We start from the raw sequence: 13,583 nt of genomic DNA on the forward strand, positions 1-13,583 counted from the left end.
GTGTGTTTAGCTATGAAAAAGTTAATGTTAAATGATTTATTGACCAAATATCAACCATTTCGCTTGCCTGGCAGTGGTCAAATAAATATCAATTTCAGGATATGGTTAAGACAAGCATAGATAATCAGAATTGTTATTTACATTTAGAGACATTGAAATGGAAATTACTTCGAAATTTCTCAAAAACATAACACAATGTTATGCTTGATTGCACTTGTAGAAAACATACCCTTGCATTTTCAATTTAGACTTAGAAAATGACAATCAACATTTTTGCAAGTCATTTGCCAATGAAAATGCAAACCTCTGAGAAGAATTTGTTTCTGCAGAGTGGATATTGCACTCACATAAAAATTTAGCTGACAGCAGACAAAGAAGAACTGGGGGGGTAAGTGGGAGAAACAGCTGTCCAGGAAGTTATCAGTTGCCAGGTTTGCGTGGAATGCACTGGAATTCCCAGGAAGCCCGAGTGTGCTCTGCAGCCCCATTTAGCTCACTGATGGTCGCACACCTTTTGAAATCACATTTGAGGGCCCATTTCTAAGTCTCATCTCTTCTTGAAAAAGAATGTATATTTCCAGACTCCCACAGGATGCATAATTTTGCACCATTGTTAGTGATTATTACCATCGTTGATGTCTCCAGTCATCTATCCATTCAATTTTGTATAAGTCTGAACATGGCTTTGTACACATCAAAAAATGCCATTCCCAGTTACACTTCAAAAGACAGAAGTTGCCATGGCCAGTGTGGCTCAGTTGGTTGTCGCCCCGTGCACCAAAAGGTTTTGGGTTGGATCTCTGGGGGTGGGGGGGCGAGTGCAGGAGGCAGCCAATAGATGTTCTGCTCTCACATGCATGTTTTTTTTCTCTCTCTCTAAAAATCAATAACAAGTTTATTTTTTAAAAAGTAGAAGCTAGTTAAAATGATCTCACTTTGATTACCTTGTTCCAACAGTAAAAAGATTTATCTTTCTTAATAGTATTCAAGTTTTACATCATCATATATGCAAGACTATAAAGATGCAGTGCCAAATAAGAAAAATATCTAGGAAGCTGAAACTCTAAAATTAGTCTGAATTGTTTTGTCTTAAAGATTGGAATCGTTCAATATAGTGAAGATTTATTTTTATTTAACAAACATTTATCCAGCACTTGTATTTGTCAGCCATTGTTCAAATATTCAAAGATGCTCTACAAATATTAACACATCAAACATTATGGGGCATTCTATTTCTGATTTACGGTGGACTTAAGTTTGCCATAACTCTTAAACTGAGGATATCCTGGTGCGAAGTGTCAAGCTGGTTCTGAGGACCTGAGAAGAGATTTAGCATAGTGGAGTCCAATATTTGGCCAAAGCCATACAGATACAAGTAGGGAAGGAAAACCTTTTTCTCTACCCTCTTTGTTTTTTCATTGGGGACCTGTAAATTAAACTGACAAAAGACAAGTTAGAAAGGGAAGACAGATTTTTATTTATGTACATACAGGAGTTCACAGAAAAATATGACTCAAGGAGGCAGTGAGAATTTGAGGCTTATATACCATCTTGATCGTGAAAAGGAAGGAAGAGAAAAACACTTATGAATGATTTTTAGGAAAGAGAAATGGACCCTTAGGAAAATAGATGAGAGAGATCATAGTTTTGTGACAATGTCTGTTTAAATGTGGTGGCATTTCTTTTCTTTGGTGATAAGAGTCTGTCTTTTCTGGGTGCAGAAACTCCTGGAGAGAGGATTTATGACAACTGAGTTGTTTGTGAGGCTCTGCTTTTAGGCAGATAAGGGAGTCCAAGGGGGGGGAAAGCCTATTCTCAAATGCCATCAGCTCAAAATAATTTTATGTCACAGTGGCGCATTCTGGACCCCTTCAAAAAGAACCAAGGACAAAGAAGACTGTCCTGTACTCCCATTCCTAGTGACCATTCAGGCCCTGGGCTACCTAGAGGGTGGAGCTCTGCACTGGGATGGGACAAGGATGGTCCTTCTCAGGCCCCAACATGCTCTCAGAGGCCCAGTCATGCTGGCCTGGGATGTGCTTAATTCCAGCTTTGCACTGAGGCCATCCTCAGGGAAAAGACCAGCGCTGGAGAAACCCCACTCCCTAGAACAGTCCTTTTATTGGGGGGTTTTAACAATGCTCATAGAATGAACTGGCTCTTTCAACAGAACCTTTTTTAATCTCTACAAGCCTACCATAGTGGGAGTCTCAGATGTTTCTCATCAGCAAGCACTTACAGGGCATTCACTAGGTTCCAGACAGTATATGCTATGAGTGGTATCCTCATGTGGATCGTTGAGGGGCCTGAGACACAGAAAATTTTAGTGACTTTTTCAAGGTCAAATGGCTGGTCAGTGGCACAGTCAGTATTTGTACCTATTTAGTTTGACTCCAAAATTCAAGCTCTTAACAACCATGAATTGTGCCTCTACTATGTTAGCCTCCTCCCTTGAAAAAATTTTTTATTTAAAGCATAGCAAATGACTTCAAGAAGCTTTTATTAATAGTATTAATGTGACAATGTTATAACTAAAAGCAATCTTGCTAATAATAGCAACTCGACTCATCTTAATACGATCAATTCTTCAGATCTGGTCATTTTTTCTGCCATAAAATGATATCAGAAGCAGAATAACACTGTACCCATTATACATAGGTAAGTCTGATCCCTGATTTATAGTTTGTTTCTTTATAGTCTGCTCCTCAGTACACATAACCTGTCCCACACAGTATTGTTTCATGTTTATTGTCACTCAGCTCAGGGTTGACGGCCTCAATCAATATGCCACAGTATCTTCCGTAAGAACATTTCAGAAGCTTTATTTACTCCTAGAAATATCTGCCCCCAAAGAAATTTGTAACTGAATTGGTGATAATGAATATACTTATAATCCCTCTAGAGTAGAGGTTCACTTGAGGAAGAAATGGAAGCTAATGTTTGAATAGTTTTCTAGATCCCTAAATTGTTAGAGCTAGAAATATTCTAGGTTTAGGTTAGGTTATTCTAACCATTCCCTGCCAAAACTGGACATGGTGCCTGACCGTTCCAGGGGGTGTAAGGATCCAGTAAGTCCCATCCAAAGACCATGTTCTCCTGCCTCCGATTTGGTTACCATAGTGACTTTCAGCAGCTGTCGATCAAGGAAAGCATTTGATCATTTTGTGAAGAGCATTGTTATATGCAACCAACAAACACCACGTTTTTGTTGGACACATACCATCTGCCAGACACTATCCAGCCACGGTGGATACAAAGAGAAATCAGGTGTCATCCCACTTTCAAGTTTCCATCAGAGAAGGAGGCACGATGGCAGAGAAAGTCATGACAGTTCAGGTGTGTGCCAAATGCCGAGGAGGAGAGCGGGAGGGTTTGGCAGCACAGGCGATATTTGAGCTGGTTCTTGGCAAATAGGTGTGTGGCGGGCACTCACAGCACCATTTAAATTTGCCTGTTAGAATCTGATCCGTTCCTTTTCAAGGCTACTTGAAAATCTCAGGAGAGTCCGCTGAGGGTGGCGAAGGAAAGAGTCTTTATTTCAAAATTTAATTCCAGGTCTTGTCAAACTATGTAGATTTGAGATTTCAAACTGTGCCCTCTGACCCCAGATAAGACCGGAAGCTACATCCTCACACAGCTCGACGGGCATTCTCTGGACTTTCTGTGTGATGTGTAGTGACAGCGCACAGACACCAGGGGGCAGTGCAGTTTCACCAAAATCGTAGGAAACGCTGGAGTTCTCATTTTCACTAAGGGCATTTCCGACATCCTGGTGTAAAGGTGAAAGACGGAGGTAATTTTAAAAAGAGTTCTGCTAAGGGGGGGAAAGTTTATAAACCCATTCTTTGAAAGCTTCCTGAATTGCCATCAAAATTGTCTTTCAGCACTTGTGCACAGCTTAACATCTTGCAACATTCCTTGCAAAAGAATCACTTCTCATTTTTTCTTTGTACAATTGCCTGATGTTTCCAGTGCTCTGCCTAAGAAATGGTCATTCTAATCAACCCCCAGATAGTCTGAATCTATTGTTGGGACTCAGTTGTGGCCTCTGCCCAAGCTTGGGCTCTGCTCCCTCCATGCCCGTTCAGCCAATCCAGCTGCACCTTTGGCTGGAGCTGTGGTTCGCTTTAGGGTAATTCCATTCTGGGCTGTGCTTTGTTTCCTGGCTCTGCAGAGCCAGGTGTCTGCCCTCCCTTAACCCCCAAGGATGAGAGATCAAAGGTGTGCCTACATCTGCCTCCTGGCCAGCTCTTTAATCTGTTACATGTTCAAAAGGGACAAGTGCAGTATTGTGCACTTAGGGAGGGAGGGTAAATCAGAGAGGTAGAAGTGGGCAAAGTCCCAGAGTGTGTGCACTCACTAAAATGACACGAAACACGTCTCTCTACACAGTGGCCCTGCCATTTGGTAGTGATTTCAGTTAAAAAGAGAAGGGGTATTATGGGTAAATGGCGCTCTTCCTTTCCCTGATTGGAGCTCTACTGTTCTCATTTAATGAAGTATGTACACAGACCCATTTGATGATTAGTACTAAGTAGAAATATGACAAGGCAAAGGAACATACTTTTTAAGTTATAAAACAGGAATTATAAGGATATTTATAGGTACCAATAAGGACATATATAGAAATAAATTATAAGGACATTTATTTCACTTACAACAAAAATGACAGGCTAAAAACTTAACAAAATAGAGCAGAAAAATTTCAAGAAAGACTATTTCCAATAGATCATCTATTTTGCATATCCACAGGACTAAATAAGTGGGAGAATGCTTTTTTTTAATCTTCACCCAAGAATATTTTTTCCATTGCTTTGCAGAGAGAGTGGAAGGGAGAGAGAGAGACACACACACATCGATTGGTTGCTTGCCTGAGCAGGAGGGCTGCGGATCAAGCCTACAACTGAGGTAGGTGCCCTTGGGCAGAATCGAACCTGGGACCCTTCAGTTCAGGGGCTGACGCTCTCACCACTGAGCCAAACATGCTAGGGCGAGAATGCACTGTTAAAAACAGTAGAATGCAAATTAGGCATGAAGAAAACATTTCTGCCTGCAGTGGGCATGGAGGGAACAGAATCTTTACCTAGACATCAGTGCTAAGGTGTGCAACTGGTCCTTCCTCCTTTAGATGAAAGGGTGCGGTGGAAAAAAGCTCACAACCTAGTTAGAAGTTATTTCTAACCTTAAACTTAGGAATAATTTAAACAATTTGAGTACCTACAACTTTCTTTAGAGGCCCGTGAAAGCTCCCTGATTTTCACCAAAGACCTAAATGTGAGCTGGCACTGATTATGTGTTTTCCTCCGCACCCCTGTGCCCACACACGCCCAGCAGCAACCCTTTGCTTCCTCTTCTCTGCATCAGGATTGCGAAAAGGAACTTCGGCAACTTCGGTTGTGCTGAGCTGCCCTCACAGATAATAGCAAGGCAAGAGCGGTGACCTAATCTCACATCACACTCTTTCCCAGTGACAATGGCTTTGAAGCCAAATGTTCACAGTATGTGAGAGAAGAACATGTCATGGTTATTAAAGGCTATGGTAAAGAAAGGGTCCTTATCAGCTGCATCAAATATTTCATTCATCTACCTAACAAATATTTACTCAGCACTTACTTTGTCCAGACACCCTGCTGGACTCTGGGATTTCAGTGATGATCAGAGTCCTACTCTCTGTGGAGTTTACAATCTAGAGGTGGAGACTGGCATTAATGAAACAATCACAGAGATCATTGCTCTGAAAGAAAGAAATACAGTTCTTGTAGGAGAATCTACTGTAACAATGAAACTAACCTAGAGGGTCAAGGAGAACTTTCCTGAGAAAATTCTTATAAACTAAGAGCTGAAAGATCAAGAAAAGTGAGTAGATGTTCATGTTCAAGTTAATATCATGCTAATATTCAGAGAACCAGAAGAGTGGTATGGCTGCCATACAAAAAGCTAAGGGATTAGATGCAAGGTGAGGTCAGAGAATTCAGGCACAGGTAACTGTTTCAGTTATCTGTCACCACATAACATATTACCCAAAGTGTAGTTCAGCAGCTTAAAAACAACTACTTTATTATAACTTAGGTAGGGTTCAGCTGGGTGATTCTTCTGTTCCACATCTAGCTAGGACTGGTGTAGGTGGTCCAAGGTGGCATTATTTACATGCCTAGCACCTTGGTTTCAATGTCTGGGAATGCAGGCTCAGCTGAGGCTGTTGAACAGAGCACCTATAAGTGGCACCTCCAGCACTGCAGCTTCAAGACTTCTTACATGGCAGGTCACTTCCAGGGATCATGTTCAAAAGACAGGAAGTCGTAAGTTGTGGGCCCAGATATTAGCAGAGCATCTCTTCCACCATATCGGTCAAAGCAGTCACAGAGCCTTCCCAGATCAAGAATGACAGAGATGCCACCTCTCTTATTGGAACAGTTTCAATTAATTTGTAGCCGTTTTAGCTAGTTATGGTTCACCCTCTATACACAAATTACTTAGATTCCTCTGTAAAGCAAAATACACTCACTCCTTCTAAAGCTCTCCAAAAATCTTATCTCTTTATGGCATACAGTTCAAGTTTGAGATTTAGGTTCTTACCATCTAAATAAGGTCCAGGTGCTGAAGTTCCTTTGATGTAGTTCTCTAGTACAGTTTCTCTCAATATGAAGATTTGTGAACTAAAATGAAAAGGTATCTGTTCCACACACACTTAGAACATACTAATGACACAGAGATGAGATGGATGCAAAAACTGTAGGAACAAGGGGCACATAGCAATCACTGGGCCATAGCAACTCTGAAATTCATATGTTACCAGTTCCTTAACTGGAGGGTTCAATCCCATTTCTTGGGAATGATTCTCTGCAGCTCTTGTCTCCACCCCCAAACTCATGGTTGCACCTTATGAGTTATCCAGTTTGTATAAAGTCTTAGTCAGCCCAGGCTGCCATAACAAAATACCATAGACCGGATGGCTTAAACAGCAAGTATTTATTTCTCCCAATCCTGAAGACTGTAAGTCTGAGATCAGGGTGCCAGCATGGTCAGGTTGTGGTGAGGACTTTCTTCCTGTCTTGCAGAAGGCCACCTTCTACTGTGTGCTAGGAAGGCCTTTCTTCAGTGCATACACATGGAAAGAACAGTATCTTTCTCTTCCTCTTCTGATAAGGGCACTAATCCCATCATGGGAGTCCCACCCTCATGACCTTATAAAACTTCATTACATCCCAAAGGCCCCATCTTCAAATATCATCACATTGGGGATTAGTTAGGACCTCAGCATATGAATGGGAGGGTGAGGGGATACAACTCAGTCCATAGTACATAAGAATTATATTTGTGACTATATAATCTTTTCAGCCTATTTCCTGACCATGGGAGCTTGAGGACTTTAAAGGCTCTTTCACTTTGAACTACGTCTGTCCATTTTTGTCCAAGCTGATAATGTATCCACTGATACACTTCTATTAAAATCTTTGTGGACTTCCTATGGATCTTATTAGACTTTACTCCATTAGACAAAACACACATCCACAATTCTCCTCAATATAGGTCCTTCTTTGGCCTGGACTCAGAATCAGGCTGCTGTGGAACACCCTTAGGATTCTTAGAAGCCCTTTTGTCTCTTTACAAGCTTATCAGGTACACACTAAAATCTTTCTAAAATCATACAAAAGGGTCTTACAACCACACCCTTAAGATGATTTTCACCCTCAGTCAATTTCTTACTTCGAGAGAATTTTGCCTTTAAAAAGGCTAGAGTTGTGAAACCTTTTTCTTTAAACTGACAACTACTAGCTCTATGTTTTCTCTAAATTTTGCTTGAAAACTGAACAGTTCTTTTCTTAACTCATCTTTATCTATATTTTAATATATACAACTATTTTAAAAAACTAATTGGCGTTTTAAACATTCTGCCTGGAAATCTTTTCACTAAAATCTAAGAATTCATTAAGTATATTTTCTATTTTCCATGTTACTACAGGTCATAATGTTGCAAAACTTTCTGCCACTACATCAGAAAAGGTGCATTTTCTTCCAATCTCCAAGGACTTTTTCTCCCTGTTCCTCCAGCGTTCGTCAACAGTTTCCTCCAGACCTTCTAGCTTCTTTACTCAGCTGATGTGGTTTGTCAGAATATCTGCACCTGGCCTCTCCATTATAGCACAGAGAGAAGACAGAAGTGGCTAAAGCCTCTTGAATACAAGAGAACATCAAGTGAGATGAAGTAGAATAAGTAGGAAAATACGCAGGGATATATCACATAGGGCCTTGATGGCCAGGGTTAACATTCTGATCAGTATTTCAACAACAATAAGGTGTCATTGGAGGGTTTCGTGAGCCCTAGTCACTCACAGTTTAACCTGACCCTTTCTCCTAAGAATTATTTCAGATCAATTAAGTTTAATTGTTAGATGATAGTGGTAGGAAAGAGGGTGGAGTAATTTTGGAATTTGAGAACTGCTGCAGAAAGCATATCTAGTTAGTGACTGGCTCTGACTTGTAGGAAGACACTGGACATGGTCTACATGAATCACCCACAAGATTAGAAATTTTATTACACTAATGATATCACGTTGAGGGAGGAACAGTTGGTTTTCTTTTCCTTTTCTCTCTCTCTCTATTTTTCAAACATTTCTGCAGACTATGAAGAATTAAATGTGAGGTGGAAAGGGTAGGATCCATTGTGTATATATACATATATGTATGTGTTATGGCTTTCCCTGAATCCCAGGCAATGTCAATGTCAGCCAGTCACCAGATAATGTGTGTTGTGTGTCCTGGAAGTCAGCAGTGCTACGTGTGACTTTTCAGCATCAACATCAATCATTTCTTAAATATTCAAACTTTTTAAAAATATTCCTATTTTAAGTTAACTGATATATTTCCCCTAGTTCTATGCTTTTTTTTGTATACTGTTAATATTAGCTATCCAACTAGATTTAGCTACTTCTTGATTTTCACTATAACATAGTTATTTGCAATATAAAGGCCTCTTCTACTATAAGGAAAAGCTTGATTTGAGGTTTAAAAAAATAAGAACAGTCCATAGAGAACTAATGCATCATTAAAGTTTTTCTTAAAATAATATTTATAATTAGAGTTCTAAAGTCAGACTTTCATTTGTTTTTTAACTTATCTTTTTCCCCTTAATAAATGCATTACTGGGCTCTGGTCCATCACCACCCACATCTCCTATAAGAATTTGTTTAGATTTTCTTGCTTTACTTGCATAGAGCCTATTTCTACACACTGATTAAAGCACCTTGCTGTCCTTTCATTTGAATAACTGTTGCTGACGACACGGTTAAACACAAAAATAAATAAGGCTGAAAAAAATCAATATTCTGACCTGGTTTCCTGTATAAAGATTATACAGTTTTAAAAAGACAGGGTCATTGTTGAATAAACCAATGACTCATACCTCTTGGCATAGTTGCCTGACCAAAAGGATGCCAAGTCCATTTAGGTTGTGCTCCTAGTTGATTGTCAATGACTGTTATTTCCACGGTGACCTATGTATAGTATACTTTTGTGTATGATAGGTTTAAAAGGTTTTGAAATTACTGGCAAAATAACAGTAAATGCTAAGCTTACTCACATGCAGCTTGTTCAGTTAAATTATAATCCTTTTTGCAGATAACTCAGAAAGTATTTTGAAGATTAAGATTTTCTTTTCTGGGCCTGAGTGGAAAGAAACATCAGTTAAGATAATGCTATGCTAGAACCTGGTTCAGACCAGCTTGCAAGAGCCAGTTGCTACATTTTCAGAAATTTTGTGAGTCCATTATTACAAGTTAAATTATTTAAACTTACAATTAAGCAAATTATATTGAAAACAAAGGAAATAAATACCTAAAAATCTTTACATCCTACTCATTTGACTACATTTTGCTATTTACGCTCTCGAGGTTGTATATATCGGCTGTATTTGTGTAATGAAATACTGCATAATGGTGCTACTACTGCCGACCTCTTCCCAATGCCACGTTCTGTGACATCAAACTGATAGCTTGAAATAGGTCATGATATGAGTATTTGCATTGTGTTGAAGTTGAGTTTTAATTTAATGACTATAATTTATATGAAAGTGGAAAATAGTTTAACAGTAGATCACATAAAAGATGTAACAATAAATTTATTGGGAAAAGAGCCGTTGGGATACTACTCAATGCATGATTTTGTTAAATCATGGTTAATTTGCTGGCTGTGGATACAAGTGTTTGGCTAAAATCAACAAAAGCATTAAGTGAGAATCAATTGGCTATAATAGAACTCACACTAAAGAGTACTGTATATTCTGTTATTATTTGTAGATTGTGTACTACACATCATTCATATTAGCAAACTTTATAGTAAACATACATACATATATGTATACATACTTTTTCCCCTAGAGATACTACTTGTCTGCAGGAAACATGAAATTCAACAGGTAACTTGAAAATACCCTTTTTGGGAAGTTGTAATAGAGAGCAAGTTTATCTTTTTTGTGAACATAATCCGTTAAGTTAGAGTGTGTTCGTGCTGATGCCCATTTGGTTTACCAGTTTTATTTCCATTTTTAATTTGAAACTCCTCCAGCTTCAAAGAGAACCAGAATGTTAACCAAACGAAACTGTAGACATTTTTGCTCAGCCTAAAGTATCATGGCTTTCACGGAGAGTTTGGGAAATATTATTTATTTGAAACTATGACTTACCAAAAAGTGCTTTTTAAATCAAATCCTTGAAGCAGGCCTGACTGATCTTAGTTTAGCATTTTCACCTTTGAATTCACGCAAAAGGCACATGAACATACAGCCAAGGGTAACGTGCCCGTGCTTCGTGAGCAGTTTCATGCTCAGGTGGCCCTCTCACCGTCTGACCTGCAGGGAGCAGGCTGCTGAGCAGTCGGCCCAGAAAACGGCCTGCGGGCCAAGCACCCCAAAGAAGGGAGTTGCCAGATCACACCATGGTTCTTAAGCACCTGTTGCATATTTCAACAGAAGCCCTGTCCCACCATGTATCACATGATCTCTATACGCAGTAATAAATAGGAAGAACTAGACAGTGGTGTCCTGTTCTGTGAAATTTCATCAATCCATTATCCAGCGTGATTTATGCCCAGAAATAGTCACACAGACAGGTTGGCCTTTGTTTCACCCAAAAACATGTCAGATTCATTTAATGAAAAACTCCCTCGAAAAATTTTCTTGGGGAAATGAAGACACCCACGATGTCTAATCAAGGACTGAAAATTACTTAGTTCTTGAAGCCAACATTTATTTAGCTAAATTATCAAAATGCCAGCAAAAAAGTCCAGATCTGAAGCACGGGTTTGTTCTGAGAAGACTGGAAAAGGTCATTCGGGTCCATTGTATAACTGCCACTTTTTGTTTTTATTCAAGGTGTCATAAAACTGAGTTCTGCAGTTGAAGGTACGTTTACAACCACACACCTGTAATGTTCTGCTTCGAGGTTGCCTTGCGTGGCTCTGTAGCTCGAAGGCTTTGTGGCAGTGGTGTTCGACGCCATGTTCCAGTTGCCAGCCATCGCCATTCCATTTGTGTTTCTACTCATTCTGGTCATTTTCTGCCACAAGTCCTCCACCCTCCACAGGTGGCGTTAACGCTGACCCAAGAGGGCAGCATTTACGAGCGAACATGTCTGTTTCTGTTTTCTGATGTGATTGCCTCAGATCCAGTGCTCTGTAGGGATCCCCTGGCTCTCCAAAGGCCTTATCTGAGGCTGGACATTGAGTATTGTCAGGAGCCTTGCCCCCATTCTTTCAGCAGGGCCTTCTCTAGAGTGTTTTGGTCCCTTATGCTGGTGTAGCAGACTTGTTTGCCCAGGAATATATAGGCCTAGAGTTACAAGGCTTCCTGATGAGAAAATTAAGTGGCTAAGGCATTTGCCAGGCTCAAGTGCAGGTTCTCCCCTAGCAGTGTGATTCCCCACCCAAGAGGGATTGCGAGGACCAACTTCCTCTAGTGTTTTCCATACCATCCATATCGGGCAGGTGGCATTCTCCTTTAGTTGTGCATTCAGGAAGCTGAGATGAAAGAGAAAAGGGATTTCTAAAAAGATGAGAATCATTGGGAAAGAGGAGACATAGCAGCTTTTTGTTGAGTAACCCCCAAGAGTATTAAGAATACCTCATTGTATGAAATGACTAATTGGTTATTGGCATAAAGTTGATTCCCTTACCCTCATAGGAACAAACAATCTAAAAGTAGGGAATGTGTAATTTTCTCTTTTTGTGAGTTTCTGTGTTTGTCTTGGGATGTGTGTGTGTTCTCATCTATTGGGAGTTTGTCAGTCATGCTTCGGAGGTTTCTTCATCCCCACTTAATCAGGGGAGGCTCCTTGGAAGAGGTGGTGGGGTTTCAGGTGAGTCTTCCCATGTAAAGGGAGATGTGGCTTGATGAATGGGCAATGCATGGAGGTGGGGAGTGGAAAAATGCAAGGGGGTTGGAGTAGTGAGACCAAGCGTTGGACTCAAATAAAGGGGTTGAGAGGGCTGGAGTTTGAAGGTTGGAGGGTGGGCTCAGGAATGTACCCATGGGACTGGCAAATCCATACTGGGGGACTCTGTGCCTTCTGTAGATTTAATACCATCACATTTTTTTCAAAACAAAGTTTACAAGGCAATGTTTCTACATCCCTAGAAGAAAGTAGGCTGCTCCTCTACAGCAAGGAAAGGACAGGAGAAGGTGCAACCTGTGGTGTTTACAGGTCGAGAGGGAGGAGCACAGTGATGTTGCAATGTTGCCTCAAGGAGCAAGTGTGGGCACAGTGCATGTGTCGGGCCTCCGCGAGGCTAAGCAGGAATACACATTCCCTGCTCTCCGTAACACGGAATTGTATTGAGAGGCTATGCAAACCTCTCCCTGCCCAATAAAACACAGGAGAAATGGCAACCAAAGCAAGCAGGACCATGGAAAGACCTGGTATACAGAAAGCCCCATGGCAAGTGGATGCTGAGTTTCAGCTAATTATCTGTAGAATCCTAGATAACAGTTGGTCCACTCTGGGCTGTTTGATGTTTTATCAAGAAATGGCTTTGAAGTCAGAGCTTTACATTGCCTGCTTGGCTTAAGCACAGTATTCCACTTACAACCAAAGGATAGAAAAGCAAAATAAATTCTTTAGAAAGCCAAGAGAACATTAGATAATGTGGACACTATTGTTCTGCTAGAACTATTGTTCTATTCATTATTTTTCTGGTTACTACTGTCACTGGTGGGTAGTATGGCCTATCTGAACCTCCAAAACAGGTTTATGGGCTCCAAAGAGAGACAGAGAGTGAAGAATAATGAAGACAGGAAGCAGACTGATGCCTGGGGCATTTTTTGGCAGCCTCCTCATGGCCTCCTCTGAGCCCTGGGACTCACAGGAAGTTCTCTGGAATGGCCATGGGTGCCAGAGCCCAGGCCCACTTCAACTGCTGCTTCAGCATCTTTTCGGCAGCTGATTGGCTGAGGGCTGTAGAAGCTTGAAGGCTTGGGAGCATGCTCTGCTGCAGCTGTGTTAGAACATGTGCGTTGCAGGGGCTGCCTAGGATGCGGTTGTTGGACGGGGTGTGTGTGTGCTCAGTGCATGCATTCTTCGTGCATCTGGAAT

General features: G+C 40.7%; 1 protein-coding gene across 8 annotated transcripts in view; it reads left to right on the forward strand.

Annotated features, from left to right (window-relative positions):
• DLGAP1 (DLG associated protein 1) overlaps nt 1–13,583 on the forward strand; it is a 587,128-nt gene that overhangs the window by 496,760 nt on the left and 76,785 nt on the right. For 5 of the 8 annotated variants that reach the window (XM_087818968.1, XM_087818969.1, XM_087818971.1 and 2 more), the window contains one exon: nt 11,369–11,398. The exons of the other annotated variants lie outside the window; for them this stretch is intronic. In XM_087818968.1, the coding sequence (XP_087675094.1) occupies nt 11,369–11,398 (30 nt within the window). The remainder of the gene's footprint in view (nt 1–11,368; nt 11,399–13,583) is intronic. 8 annotated transcript variants of the gene reach the window in all.

Source organism: Miniopterus natalensis, chromosome 7 (assembly GCF_054644295.1).
Source record: "Miniopterus natalensis isolate mMinNat1 chromosome 7, mMinNat1.hap1, whole genome shotgun sequence".
NCBI classification, from domain to species: Eukaryota; Metazoa; Chordata; class Mammalia; order Chiroptera; family Miniopteridae; genus Miniopterus; species Miniopterus natalensis.